Raw genomic sequence first — 12006 nt, forward strand, 5'->3', positions numbered from 1 at the left:
AAACGACCCCTTAGTTAATTCAAGGTAAATGCGCTTAACCAGATATTATAAGGATTAAAATAGAAATTTATCAATAATATAGGGACTAAGAGTGCAATTATTCCTTTTTGAAAAAAAAATGATTACTAAATAAACAAATTGGTAGTTACCTAAAACTCTAGGGGTCTAAATGAATATCTAAAAAGACAGAAAGAAAGAAAGAGAAGACAGAGAGGAAGAAGAAAAAAACCACTAGAGGAAAGAGCTGTATTCACATGGGATGCTGTTTTAGCTAATGGGTCCTTTCTCTCTTTCTCTCTCTTAATTCAACCGACAATTATGAGCTTTGAATCATAAAGTTAAGAGTGGACTGAAGAAAAAAAATTCTTCTTCCTTCTTTCTACTTTCCCTTTTCTTTTTTTTTTTTACCAAAATTTTCTTTCTTTGATTTGGAGCTGGGAAATTATGGCTGATGATAAGGTAAGCATTTTGCTTTCTGGTATTTTTTTTTTTATGTACGAAAGTTCATAACTTTACTTGTTAAGTTGTTTTATTTTTGGAAATATTTGTGTTGCTGCCCCTTTAGATCAAATTTCAGTACTAATCTGAGTTTAAGTATCATTTTGCTTTGTGGGTTGTAACTTTACTTGTTATATGTTGTTTTCTCTGCTAGTTTCATTTCTTGGAATATTTGTGTTGTTGCCCCCCTTTAGATCAAATTTTAGTACTAATCTGAGTTTAAATGCCATTTTGCTTTCTGGGTATTTTTTTTATGTAGAAAAAAATTATAACTTTACTTGTTATATGTTGTTTTTCTTTCTGCTAGTTTCATTTCTTGGAAAATTTTAGGGGAATGTTTGTGTTGTTGCCCATTTAGATCAAATTTCAGTACTAATCTGAGGTTAAATCTAATTTGCTTCGTGGGTATTTTGTTTTATGTACAAAAAGTTCATAACTTTACTTGTTATATGTTGTTTTTCTTTCTGCTACTAGTTTCATTTTTTGGTTATTTTTAGTGGGAAAGATTTGGGTTGTTGTTTCTTGGATTCAAAGTATAACTGCCCCTTTAGATCAAATTTCCTTACTAATTTGAATTTAAATACCATTTTGCTTTCTGGGTATTTTTTTTATGTACAAAAAGTTCATAACTTTACTTGTTAAAGTTGTCTTCCTTCTGCTAGTTCCATTTTTGGAAATTCTTAGTGGGAATATGTAGGTTGTTGTTTCTTGGATTCAAAGTATATTGCTCCTTTAGATCAAATTTCACTACTAATCTGAGTTTTATTACTATTTTGCTTTGTTATTTTTTTTTATGTAGAAAAAGTTCATAACTTTACTTGTTAAGTTGTTTTCTTTCTGCTAGTTCATTTTTGGAAAACTTTTGTGGGAATATTGGTTGTTGTTTCATTACTAATCTGAGTTAAAATGCCTGCAGCACTGTACAAATCTGTTTTGGCCTCTTTTTTTTCGGTTGTATTTTTGTGATTCTTGATTGCAAATCTAGGTCTAGTCTTTAGCTTCTAGTAGGAGGTAATTTTTTTTGTATTGTTTTTCAGAATTTCTTCATATTGAATTAAAAATAAGAGTATGAGCTTGTTACCCCTTTCTCTGAGTCTCAAACTAGCAATTTTGTTCTCTCAAAATTAGTTTCAGTTTCAAAGATTTGTCTTTTTTGTCATTCAAGATTTTCCATTTGCTGATCTGGTAGTCTTTTAGAAATTTAGCTGATGATAGTCGACCTGATCTTTGTTAAGCCTTTTGGAGATACCGGCTACCTTCAAGAATATGTACCTATTAAGTACATGACCTGATCCACAATTTCTCCGAGCTTGTGTAAATCATTTCTTGTTCATATACTTGAATTTTGTTTATCGAAGTATATCTAGTTGCACAAATGTTTCTAATAATAGAAGCTTTCATATTTCTTCGTATGTCATGCTTCAAATTCGGGATTGTTAAGTTTGTGTGGCTTATGCATCTCCAATGATACTTTTGGTCGGTAGTAGTGTTACATGTTTTTAGTATGATAATGCTGTATCAGGTTTTAGAAATTGCTTGTCTGAGATCTGTGTTCGATGTGGATTGTAGGAGATGTCTGCTCCTGTTATGGATGTGAATGGGGGAGTCACGGGTCATATAATTTCCACTACCATTGGAGGTAAAAATGGTGAGCCAAAGCAGGTAAGAATGCGGTCAATGTGGAATTATGAACGTTTGTTATTGAGTTTGGCTCCTATTGAGTGCTGAATTATGTGAGTAATTTATTTCTTATTGAAAATTGAAAATGTGTTTGGCTTTTCGAATAATTTGGTGCAGACAGTCAGTTACATGGCTGAACGTATTGTGGGGACTGGATCGTTTGGAGTTGTTTTTCAGGCAAGTGAGCACAAATTATATTTGTTTTACTAATTGCTGTACCATTTATTAACTTTTGGTCGATTGCTACCTGTCTCGTGTAGGCAAAATGCCTGGAAAATGGGGAGACAGTTGCGATAAAGAAGGTTTTACAAGATCGTAGATACAAGAATCGTGAACTACAGTTGATGCGCACTATGGATAACCCAAATGTTGTTTCATTGAAGCATTGCTTCTATTCAACTACTAGTAAAAATGAGCTTTTTCTCAATTTGGTCATGGAATATGTCCCAGAAACCATGTATCGCATGTTGAAGCATTACAGCAATATGAACCAAAGAATGCCACTCATCTATGTTAAGCTTTACACGTATCAAGTAAGTGACTTTCTTGAGCAGCACTTTTCTTCCTAATCTTGATCTATATTAAACAGAGACTTGTTCAGGTATTTAGGGGGCTGGCATACATGCACACTGTTGCTGACGTTTGCCACAGAGACTTAAAACCTCAGAATATTTTGGTAATGCATCTTCCACGTTGCTATTTCAGCTTGTACATTGTGGCCTTTCATATATTGATATCATTATTTTGGCTTCCACAGGTAGACCCTGTTACCCACCAAGTGAAAATTTGTGATTTTGGAAGTGCAAAAGTGCTGGTAAGTCTTAATCATAAAAGTGCAGTTGTGTGTTTGTTCACATGTACCTTCCTACGAATCCTTTGCCCTTTTTCCTTATTTATCCTTGCCTCATAAAGAGGACTACTGACATTTGTTTATGTGTAGTATCTGCAACTCTATCCTAGTTGGTATTATTTCTAGAGTTAATGGTCAAAAACACCTAGAGCTAATGGTAAAAATACATTTGAACTGTCACTTTTTCGCAAGTTTCACGCACCAACTATCAGTTGTTCCCTTTTCCTACCTGAACCATCACCATCTACTCAATGAGGTGTGTTCAGCTTAGGAAAAGGGAAAATTAATAGTTGAGGTGTGAAGCTTGCAAAAAATTGATAGTTCAGGTGTATTTTTGGACCATTATCTCTTATTTGTAACATATGTCAACGAATAGTTTTGAACCTGGATACTGCCCCTTGCATGAAGAATCATGTTCCACAAATTTGTTAGGTAGAAAGTGATTGTTGTCGAAATTTTTTACTTTCCAAATGTCATTGAACATTATATACCATATGGAGTTCACAAACTTCTTGTCAGAACTATCGTCTAAAATGCTAACTCTCTTGGGTGGAGATCCTGTTTACCAAACTGTTGTCTTTGAGAACTAAGTTCTCTACATCCATGTCTTGGTTGATTTATTGCTGTTTCCTGCCATTGCATCTTCTGTTTGCTCAGTTTAAAAATGAGTTGATTGAAGTTTACTGTTGAATCAAGCTGCTATTCAATTATTTTGTTCTCTAAACATATGGGCATGGAGAAGTTGTTTCTTCTAAGAGAACTCCTCTAGGCTCTATGGTTTCTTATTTATCTAAAAGTTGGTACATTTTAGATTAAGGTTTGTGTACTTGTGACGTACTGAGTATAACATTCATCAGGTTAAAGGTGAAGCAAACATCTCATACATCTGTTCACGGTTTTATCGGGCTCCTGAACTCATATTCGGTGCAACAGAATATACGACCTCTATTGATATCTGGTCAGCTGGTTGCGTCCTTGCAGAGCTTCTCCTAGGCCAGGTTTGTAAAAATCTAGGTTTTTTTCCTTGCTAAAGTAGTCTGTGAGGTTTTTCGTGCTCCATAATCCCGCATTAGCAATTTATTTTGACTAGTTTTGCAATATTTTTTGTAGCCATTATTTCCTGGAGAAAATGCTGTCGATCAGCTTGTTGAGATAATCAAGGTACAGCTTGAATTTTTAAATCGGATGCAAATGTTTCTGTACAATTGTTGTTCATTTGCTTCATCTTCCAGGTACTTGGAACACCAACAAGGGAGGAAATCCGTTGTATGAATCCAAATTACACTGATTTTCGGTTTCCACAAATCAAAGCACACCCTTGGCATAAGGTATACATACTTGATTTCAGCTTTACCCAGTGGAAGAAAGAGTTTGTAGTTTTGTGTGTAGCTTATCCTGCTTTCCATTTGGTAAAAATGTTAAATAGGTACTCCTTCCGTTCAATTTGGTTGTTCGGTTTTGACTTGACACGAAGTTTAAACAAGTAAAGAAGTTTTTTGGATCTTGTAGTCTTAAACTAAAGATATGTAGAATGTACCAAAATTCCCTTTAATCTCATGGTCTAAAGAGTTGCAAAAAGGAAAGAGAATTCTTTTTTAAACGGACTAAAAAGGAAAGTAAGACAAACAAATTGAAACAGATGGAGTAATATTTTTCTACGATCATCTACTCCATAAACTTTTAGGGAGCTATTAATCTTTAGTATTTACATTTGTGAAAATTTGCACTCCAAAAGTTCATTCAATTAAGTACATCTCAATTTGCAATCGACAAATTGAGAGGCTGAAAAGTTTTAATTAATACCTATGGAGAGTAGGCATAATTCTGTTTTTGAGTTTGTTCAAAATCCATGATTGTACAATTTATATTAGCTATACTGGCAGATTGAATAGACATGGAATTCATTCTGCCTAAGCAGCTATCCGTTGAGAACAGAAATCATAAATAAGTAATTCCTTGAAAATGGAACTTATTGTAGTTAGATGAGTATAGGTTTTTTGTGGATTCTTACCTTCAATAATAACCCTGTAAATTCTACTCCTAGCACGTAATTTCTCTGCTGCTGACTCACTATATTGCCCTTGTTGTGGTCTTAGGTATTCCACAAACGAATGCCGCCTGAAGCTATTGACCTTGCTTCACGTCTATTGCAGTACTCACCTAGTCTTCGTTGCAATGCTGTAAGTTTGATCTAGTTGTCTTTTATCTAATGTGACTTTTTTTTCATTATGCAAGTTATCTTGATTGCGTCTAGCATGCTTTGCCTACTTTTCATTTGGGGTTAGTTATGCAGGTCTTTTATATTCCAGCAAACGATACCATGTTTCTAAACTACTCTTTATTCGATGCCAAGAACCTAAATCTAACTAGTTAGTGTTCTACGTTTCTTTCTGCAGCTTGAAGCATGTGCACATCCATTCTTTGATGAGCTTCGAGAACCCAACGCACGCCTTCCCCATGGCCGGCAATTGCCGCCTCTTTTCAATTTTAAGCAGGAGGTATGTATTTCACTCATGGTCATTCTAGTTTTGTGAAGCATGTTAAGAGTGATCCATTCAATGGATCCTGCTCGAGGGGGGAGAGCAAAGGAAACACTCGTTTGGGAGAAAAAAAATCATTTGATTCTAATATGATACATTTCCGAAAGTGTGATTGCACGATGTGTTTTAATAAAACTAAATCACCTAGCTAACCACTATGCCGGAGTTGCTATGGATGATAGCAGACTTGCCCATCAGCTATGTGAAATCTCCCGTGATTCGCAATAAGTGTGCCTAAGCTTTCTGTATACTATTGACCTTATAATAATAAATCTGCAAGAACTTGCAAACATCGACCTAAGGCAGTTTTAGAGACGACAACAATAGCAACAATCTACCTAGTGTAGTCCCACAAGTGGGGTCCGGGGTGGGAAGATGTATGCAGACCTTACTCCTTTACCTTTGCGGGGTAGAGAGGTGGTTTCCGGTAGACCCTTGGCTCAAAAGAGAAGATATTTGAAGCAATTGTAGAGACAACTTTACTAAATTATCTGAAGTAACTCATTTGCTAATCAAGCGTATTAAAGCAGCTGTTATGCTGATCCATATTTCATTGTTTCAGTTGGCTGGTGCCTCTCCAGACCTCATTAACAGGTTGATACCAGATCATATAAAAAGGCAAATGGGACTGCATCATTTCACGACCCGTGATGACATGACGTGAAAAGTACATGTTTAGCTAAGTATACCGGTTGATGATGATCTGTATATCAAGAGATCCGAGTTTACTTCTCCCCGACAGGTTCCACCATGACAAGCTGCATCTCCTTGTCGACGAGAGGATAAAGTACAGGGTTGTTGCTGTGTATTTCAATCCTTCATCGTGGTATTGTCTTTTCTCGTTCCACTCTTCGAGTATCTCTCCGTCCTCTCTTACCGGCCGACTAGCGTAAGGAAAGTTCTTTTTCTGTACATGTTTTGGTAGTAGTAAATGACCAGAAAGCTCCCACCATCATACAAATGAAATGTATTTTTTTTTAAAAAGAAAAGCAAGGAACAAAGGGGGGCTGTTTAATCTCTTGTAAAATTTGATATATGTGTTATGTTTGTATTTATTTTATTTTATTTTATTTTTACTTTCTGCTAACATTTGTTGCTTTTAAGAAAAGAATATTTAATGGATTTTCTATTTTATTCCCTTTTCTTCTGTCTAGTCTATCAAAGTCAGAGTGGGGAGGGAATGTTTATTTACTGTTGTTGTAGTACGACTTCGTATCTTGTTCCGTCTTTCAATATGTAGTCAGCTGTAGGCATAGTCGAGACTCAATTGATTCTCTTTTTTTTTTCCATTTCATTTTCTCTTTTCTTTTAATATATATATAATCTTGGTGTTTGAGTAAGTTTGTATAAGTTTATATCTTTGTTCACTAAAGTTTTAATTTAATTGGGGCAGAGCTTTTAGGGACGAAAATGTGTTCATTGCTTGGTAAATAAAATTACATACATAATGTAATTTTTTTTATACATATAGTAGAAGTTGAGTTCTCTTGTTAATGATTATGTTGCTCTATTATCGACTAATTGAATAATTTGCAATTTTGTAGTAACACAAATGTTAAAGGTTTTTTAGGACAAAAATGTTTTATAACCCCGTAGATATGGAAAAATGTTTAAGATTTATAAGTTAGAAATCCTTTAATTCTTTTAATATTTTTAGTGTCAAACTATGTCAATCAAATTTAAAAGAAACCATTTATATGTTTTGCCTCTAATAATATCTTTGCTCTTATTGGATGTAATAATAACTCCTCACCTACCCACTACACTCTGTCACAAACTTGCCACATGCTTCATGCTTGGCCTAAAAAAGGTTCATGTGGGAAGATAGTAAGCAATAGTGATACATGGTTGTCACAAGCTCATGGCGTAAGGTGTTGGACTAAGTCGTGCACAACTTTCGTGCATAAAAGACATAAAGTTTTGACCCTTCTATGCTCTGCTTCGATAGAATGACCTCATTCGATTTGATTAACACTGTTCTTACACTTCTATTGATCAACAATGACTCTTGCATACTAGGACAAGACTTTTCTTTAATTTTTTCTTTTTGAATGAAAAGATGTTGATATAAAATATTCTTAGTTATTTCTTTGATTAGTATTAGTATTTTAAACTACGACTGTCACGCTATATAATCTCATTATATATATAAGGCAAACTACTTCTTCTTCTTCCTTTTTGGTATGTATACTGCATAGTGAATATTGAACACTTTTAGTAAATTTCTGTCTTTATCACTGAGTGATATATTAGTGTTGATTAAAAAATATATTAGATATTCAGTCAAATAATCAAAGTGTATATATAAGTTGTTTAGATATTTTGCAATTACTTATTTGTCAATTCAAAGATAAAAAGGTGGTGGATTAATTATAACTTGGTCAACGTGTTTATACTACAAATCACATGCTTGATCAATAATCACCAAATGGATAGGAGATCTTCAATGTATAAACTAATTAATGAATAATTAGATCTTACTAACTCACTTCATAATTGACCATATTATTTGTCTCCCAATAGTTGTTTTAATTAATTATTAGATGATCAATTTCTTTTCATTGATTGATTTAGATGTACTTTTAATTAAGTCATTGGCAACATGGATGACAAGTGGCCACCCCAATACTAATTAAGGTATATATATATATATATAAGTCAAGTTAGATTCAACGACTTCAATCCAACTCATTAACTTCAATTTTAATTTTTTATCTTTAGTAAAAAAAAAAATGCTAATATATACAAATAAAAAGTTTCGGTCTCAAATCTCTCAATAGTCAATAAATCAAATAGTTAATAAGTTTAGTGAAATCTCAAATTTTTAAAATTTCAATTTTGAATCTGTGTTTATCAATAACAAGCCACATCGATCCTTGCTATTAATAGAGGGTATATCTAGATTATTTGACATAGTTAAACCTTTCCTCTATTGTTAATGTGTGATTTGCGATAACAAGCCACATCTACCCTTACTATTAATAGAAAAACATTCATTTCGTAATTGATAAAAAAAAAAAAATACGACAAACAAATTACACGAACTAAAAAATAGTTACCCAAAAATGTAGGTGCTGACAGCCTGATATTGAACCTATTTTAGTGTTTTCCTCGGATATCACCTGATTGTTGGGCAAATTCCACTGTCTTGTCATTATACTATGCAAACTAGTTTAATCAATAACTTCCTATATATAAACGAACAAAAAAGTTAACTTCTTTAATATTAATCTTTACAGAATCAGTCGAAAGCCAATTCACTTTCGATAAATCCCAAGTTGAAGGGGTTAGATAGAACGTGCAAGACTTCAACTTTTCATCAAATTCATCGACCCTTTGTAGTGTTTGATTGATTTGATTTGATTAGAGGGGAAGGGGTTGATGAATCTTGGAGTTTTGTGGTTGATTTGTTACTTTTGGTTTTGCAGATAAAGTGTTTGATTGATTGCCACGTTTAGTGTTTGATTGATTTAATTAGAGAGGAAGGGGACTGATCAAACTTGGAATTTTGTGGGAGTTCTGTTTTTTGCCCATAAAGTGTTTGATTGATTGGTTGAATGAAAGTTTGAGGGAAGTTATGGATAAGGAGATGGACGCACGGAATCAGAAAGTGGATGTTCCTGAGACTGTGGTGACTATTAGATTGGATGAAGATGGGGAAACTGAAAAATCAAGAATTGGTGTGGAAGATGGAGATTCGGAAGGGAATGAGGTGAAAGTGAAGGATTTGAAGAAGGGTGATGAGTTTTCGACTGTAATTGATGTGAAGTGTGATGGTGGTGATGGGAAATTGGGAGAGGATTTGGAAGGGGATGGACAAAGGGTGTGTAGGATTTGCCATTTGAGTACATATGAAGCTGAAAAGAATTTGGTGGATTTGATTGAGCTTGGTTGTGGTTGTAAAGGAGAGCTTGGATTTGTGCATTCTCATTGTGCTGAGGCTTGGTTTAAGCTAAAAGGGAACAGGTAATTACTGTTTTTGTTTTTTGTTTTAGATTCGTCTTGTTCTAGTTTACGGTCATTCTTAGTTTGATATTGTGGTTCTTTAACTGATGATAATATGTATAGTTGCATGCTTTGATCTTATTAATGTTTTTCCTGGTGTAGATTGGTCCCTGTAGGTGGGCTATGGTTGAGATACTTTTTACTTTGACTTATATTTCTAGTACAGAAATTTTCTAGCTTAAGGTTCTCTTTTTGCAAATTACAGGCATGCTTGTTTGAATTGGTCACCATTGCGTTCATATTTACAATTTGTGTTATTTGATATTCTCACAATAGTAATAGTAGAGAGATTTGCATGCTTTCTGGTAGTCTTAAAACAGGATGCTGATAAATTTTTGGTTTTATAAGCTTGACACTGAATGTTTCTCAAAGCATTATCTAATTGGTTTGTGAAATTGATATTCCGCCAATTGCTTTAACATGCATTAGTGTGTAATAACTGAATAGAATAGCTTGTCTTCGACAAAGGCGGATATAGGACTTGAATTCAGTGGGTTCAACCTTTAAGATTCTTAGCACTGAACTCAATGTACTCTGAGATCATGGATTCAAAAATTGATATTTATTGAAAATTTAGTGGTTTTCATATATATCTCATTGAACACACAACAAAAAATGGTATTAGCTGTGAACTTCTTAGCTAACAAAATTTTGTGATAATCCATTGCTAATCCATTGGTAAATGCCATAAATTTCCGTCCTAGTTACTTGAGTAAGTTATAGTCATTTTATTCTTAAACTGAACAGCTTTGTTTCATCAAAAGAGAAAACATAGAGAACAAGCAATGTAGTGAGTCATGGAGAAGTTACTATGAAAAAATCATCACTGATTTATGCTAGTAGGCATAGCTTGTGTGCTCAGCTCAAAACAAAAAACAATAGGAATTACTTTGAATTTACGTTGTGGATTCTCAAATTTATGCAGCCCTTGATTTCACATTCTTCAAAATACCTACACTGTCTGTTACTTTCTCTATTATTTGCTATGCCTTGTTCTACCTCTGTGTTGTCTTCTTCAATTGCCGTGCTATGAAACAATCTCTCTATCTCCACAAGGTAGGGGTAAGGTGTGCGTATACACCTACCCTCCCCAGACCTCACTTGTGGGAATACACTAGGTATGTTGTTGTTGTTATTGCTTTTTTATCCCCAAATTCAACTAACATTGAAAGATGACGCTATAGATGGTTCACATTGTTGCGCATAGGCGATAAATTATTAGTATCCCTTGGCAACTTCTGGACATGAAACACCAGCCAAGATGTTCTTTATCATTTTTACTAGTTTCCATGTCCTTCTCGGGTTATCTACTGGTAGAAACATGTTGCTTTGCATTCCAAATAGCTTAATGGCATGTCATTTATTACCGTAACAGCATCTAAACAGAAAAAGAAAAACTAAAAGAAAAGGTCATTCGTTCATAGAATTCAGGTGTTTGTATTGTTTTATTTACTAAAATTTTAAAGTTCCGGACCAGTACATTCCACAATAGTGATTTTGTCATTTCTCTTTTGTGTCATCTTCGTACAGAGTGTGTGAAATTTGTGGGGAGGTCGCACAAAATGTTACTGGTGTCAGCAATAACAGATTTATTGAAGAGTGGAATGATGCAAGATCTACTGCAAGTGGTGTTGGTTCAACCGAAACGACTAGAGGTTGCTGGCATGGACAGCCATTCTGTAACTTCTTAATGGCGTGCCTGGTAATATCATTCGTGTTGCCATGGTTTTTCCGTGTAAATATGTTTTGATGAGGTAAAGAGGGTATATATTTACTTACTTCCTCATTCAAATAGCGTAGACATAAATAGCGATGCTATGTCTGTTCAGTACTTACAGCCAGCTTAATTTTTATCACATTTGCATTGTTTTACTTAATTTGGACATAGTTCTTGCTGACTTCAGAATATTTCTGATACTAAATGAAGAATGGCCAATACTGTTGGCCAAATATAGCCTTTGGCTGTATAAAGTTTCAACATATGTTGTGAATTTCTTTTTTTGCATTTTAATGGTTTTTTATATTGCAGTTGGTAGTTTTATTAATGTTAGATAATCTTCTTGCCCTTTGAAATCTTGAAGTGGCATGAGTTCTTCTGTTTCTTTGATGGGAACTTTTAGGGTGTGTTTGGTACGAAGGAAAATGTTTTCTTGGAAAACAAGTTGATTTTTGACTTATTTTCTCATGTTTGGTTGGTGAGTAGAAAATATTTTCCGAAAAAGATTTTTAGTGTTTGATTTATGAATGAAAAATGTTTTTGAAAAATTTCTTTTATTTTTACTAGAGTAAAAAATAATTGTTGAAACTGAAAATATTTTTTAAAAACAAAATTAATTTTTTTTTGGAGGTGGGGGTGCGTGGGGGTGGAGGGGTCGAGGGTAGGGGTGAAAAATTGAAATTTTGAAGTTAAAAATATTTTTTTAAAACAAACTT

The 12006-nt window shown here is 33.9% G+C and overlaps 2 protein-coding genes across 3 annotated transcripts; both read left to right on the plus strand.

Annotated features, from left to right (window-relative positions):
* Positions 1-200: 200 nt before the first annotated feature.
* On the plus strand, positions 201-6544 carry LOC125858340 (shaggy-related protein kinase eta-like). 2 transcript variants are annotated; one of them, XM_049538097.1, is made up of 12 exons: positions 201-459; positions 2068-2160; positions 2296-2355; positions 2439-2711; positions 2780-2854; positions 2936-2992; positions 3886-4026; positions 4139-4189; positions 4261-4356; positions 5125-5208; positions 5425-5526; positions 6131-6544. In XM_049538097.1, the coding sequence occupies exons 1-12, from the start codon at positions 445-447 to the stop codon at positions 6230-6232; spliced, it is 1149 nt and encodes a 382-aa protein (XP_049394054.1). In that variant the 5' UTR covers positions 201-444; the 3' UTR covers positions 6233-6544. The 2 variants fall into 2 exon arrangements, with proteins under 2 accessions (XP_049394054.1, XP_049394055.1); XM_049538098.1 differs by lacking the exon at positions 201-459 and adding an exon at positions 1948-1974.
* Positions 6545-9015: 2471 nt separating this feature from the next.
* Positions 9016-11515, plus strand: LOC125858353 (uncharacterized). Its single transcript, XM_049538109.1, has 2 exons — positions 9016-9534; positions 11104-11515. Exons 1-2 carry the CDS (start codon positions 9146-9148, stop codon positions 11321-11323), a joined length of 609 nt encoding a protein of 202 aa, XP_049394066.1. The 5' UTR covers positions 9016-9145; the 3' UTR covers positions 11324-11515.
* Positions 11516-12006: the final 491 nt, after the last annotated feature.

The sequence above is a fragment of the Solanum stenotomum genome, chromosome 3 (genome assembly GCF_019186545.1).
Source record: "Solanum stenotomum isolate F172 chromosome 3, ASM1918654v1, whole genome shotgun sequence".
NCBI lineage: Eukaryota > Viridiplantae > Streptophyta > Magnoliopsida > Solanales > Solanaceae > Solanum > Solanum stenotomum.

Coding starts and splice junctions, on each gene's coding strand:
- LOC125858340 (XM_049538097.1), top strand. Junction 5,209..5,424: donor CTAGTCTTCGTTGCAATGCT/GTAAGTTTGATC, acceptor TTCTTTCTGCAG/CTTGAAGCATGTGCACATCC. Junction 5,527..6,130: donor TTTTCAATTTTAAGCAGGAG/GTATGTATTTCA, acceptor TCATTGTTTCAG/TTGGCTGGTGCCTCTCCAGA.
- LOC125858353 (XM_049538109.1), top strand. CDS start 9,146: ATGGATAAGGAGATGGACGCACGGAATCAGAAAGTGGATGTTCCTGAG. Junction 9,535..11,103: donor TTTAAGCTAAAAGGGAACAG/GTAATTACTGTT, acceptor ATCTTCGTACAG/AGTGTGTGAAATTTGTGGGG.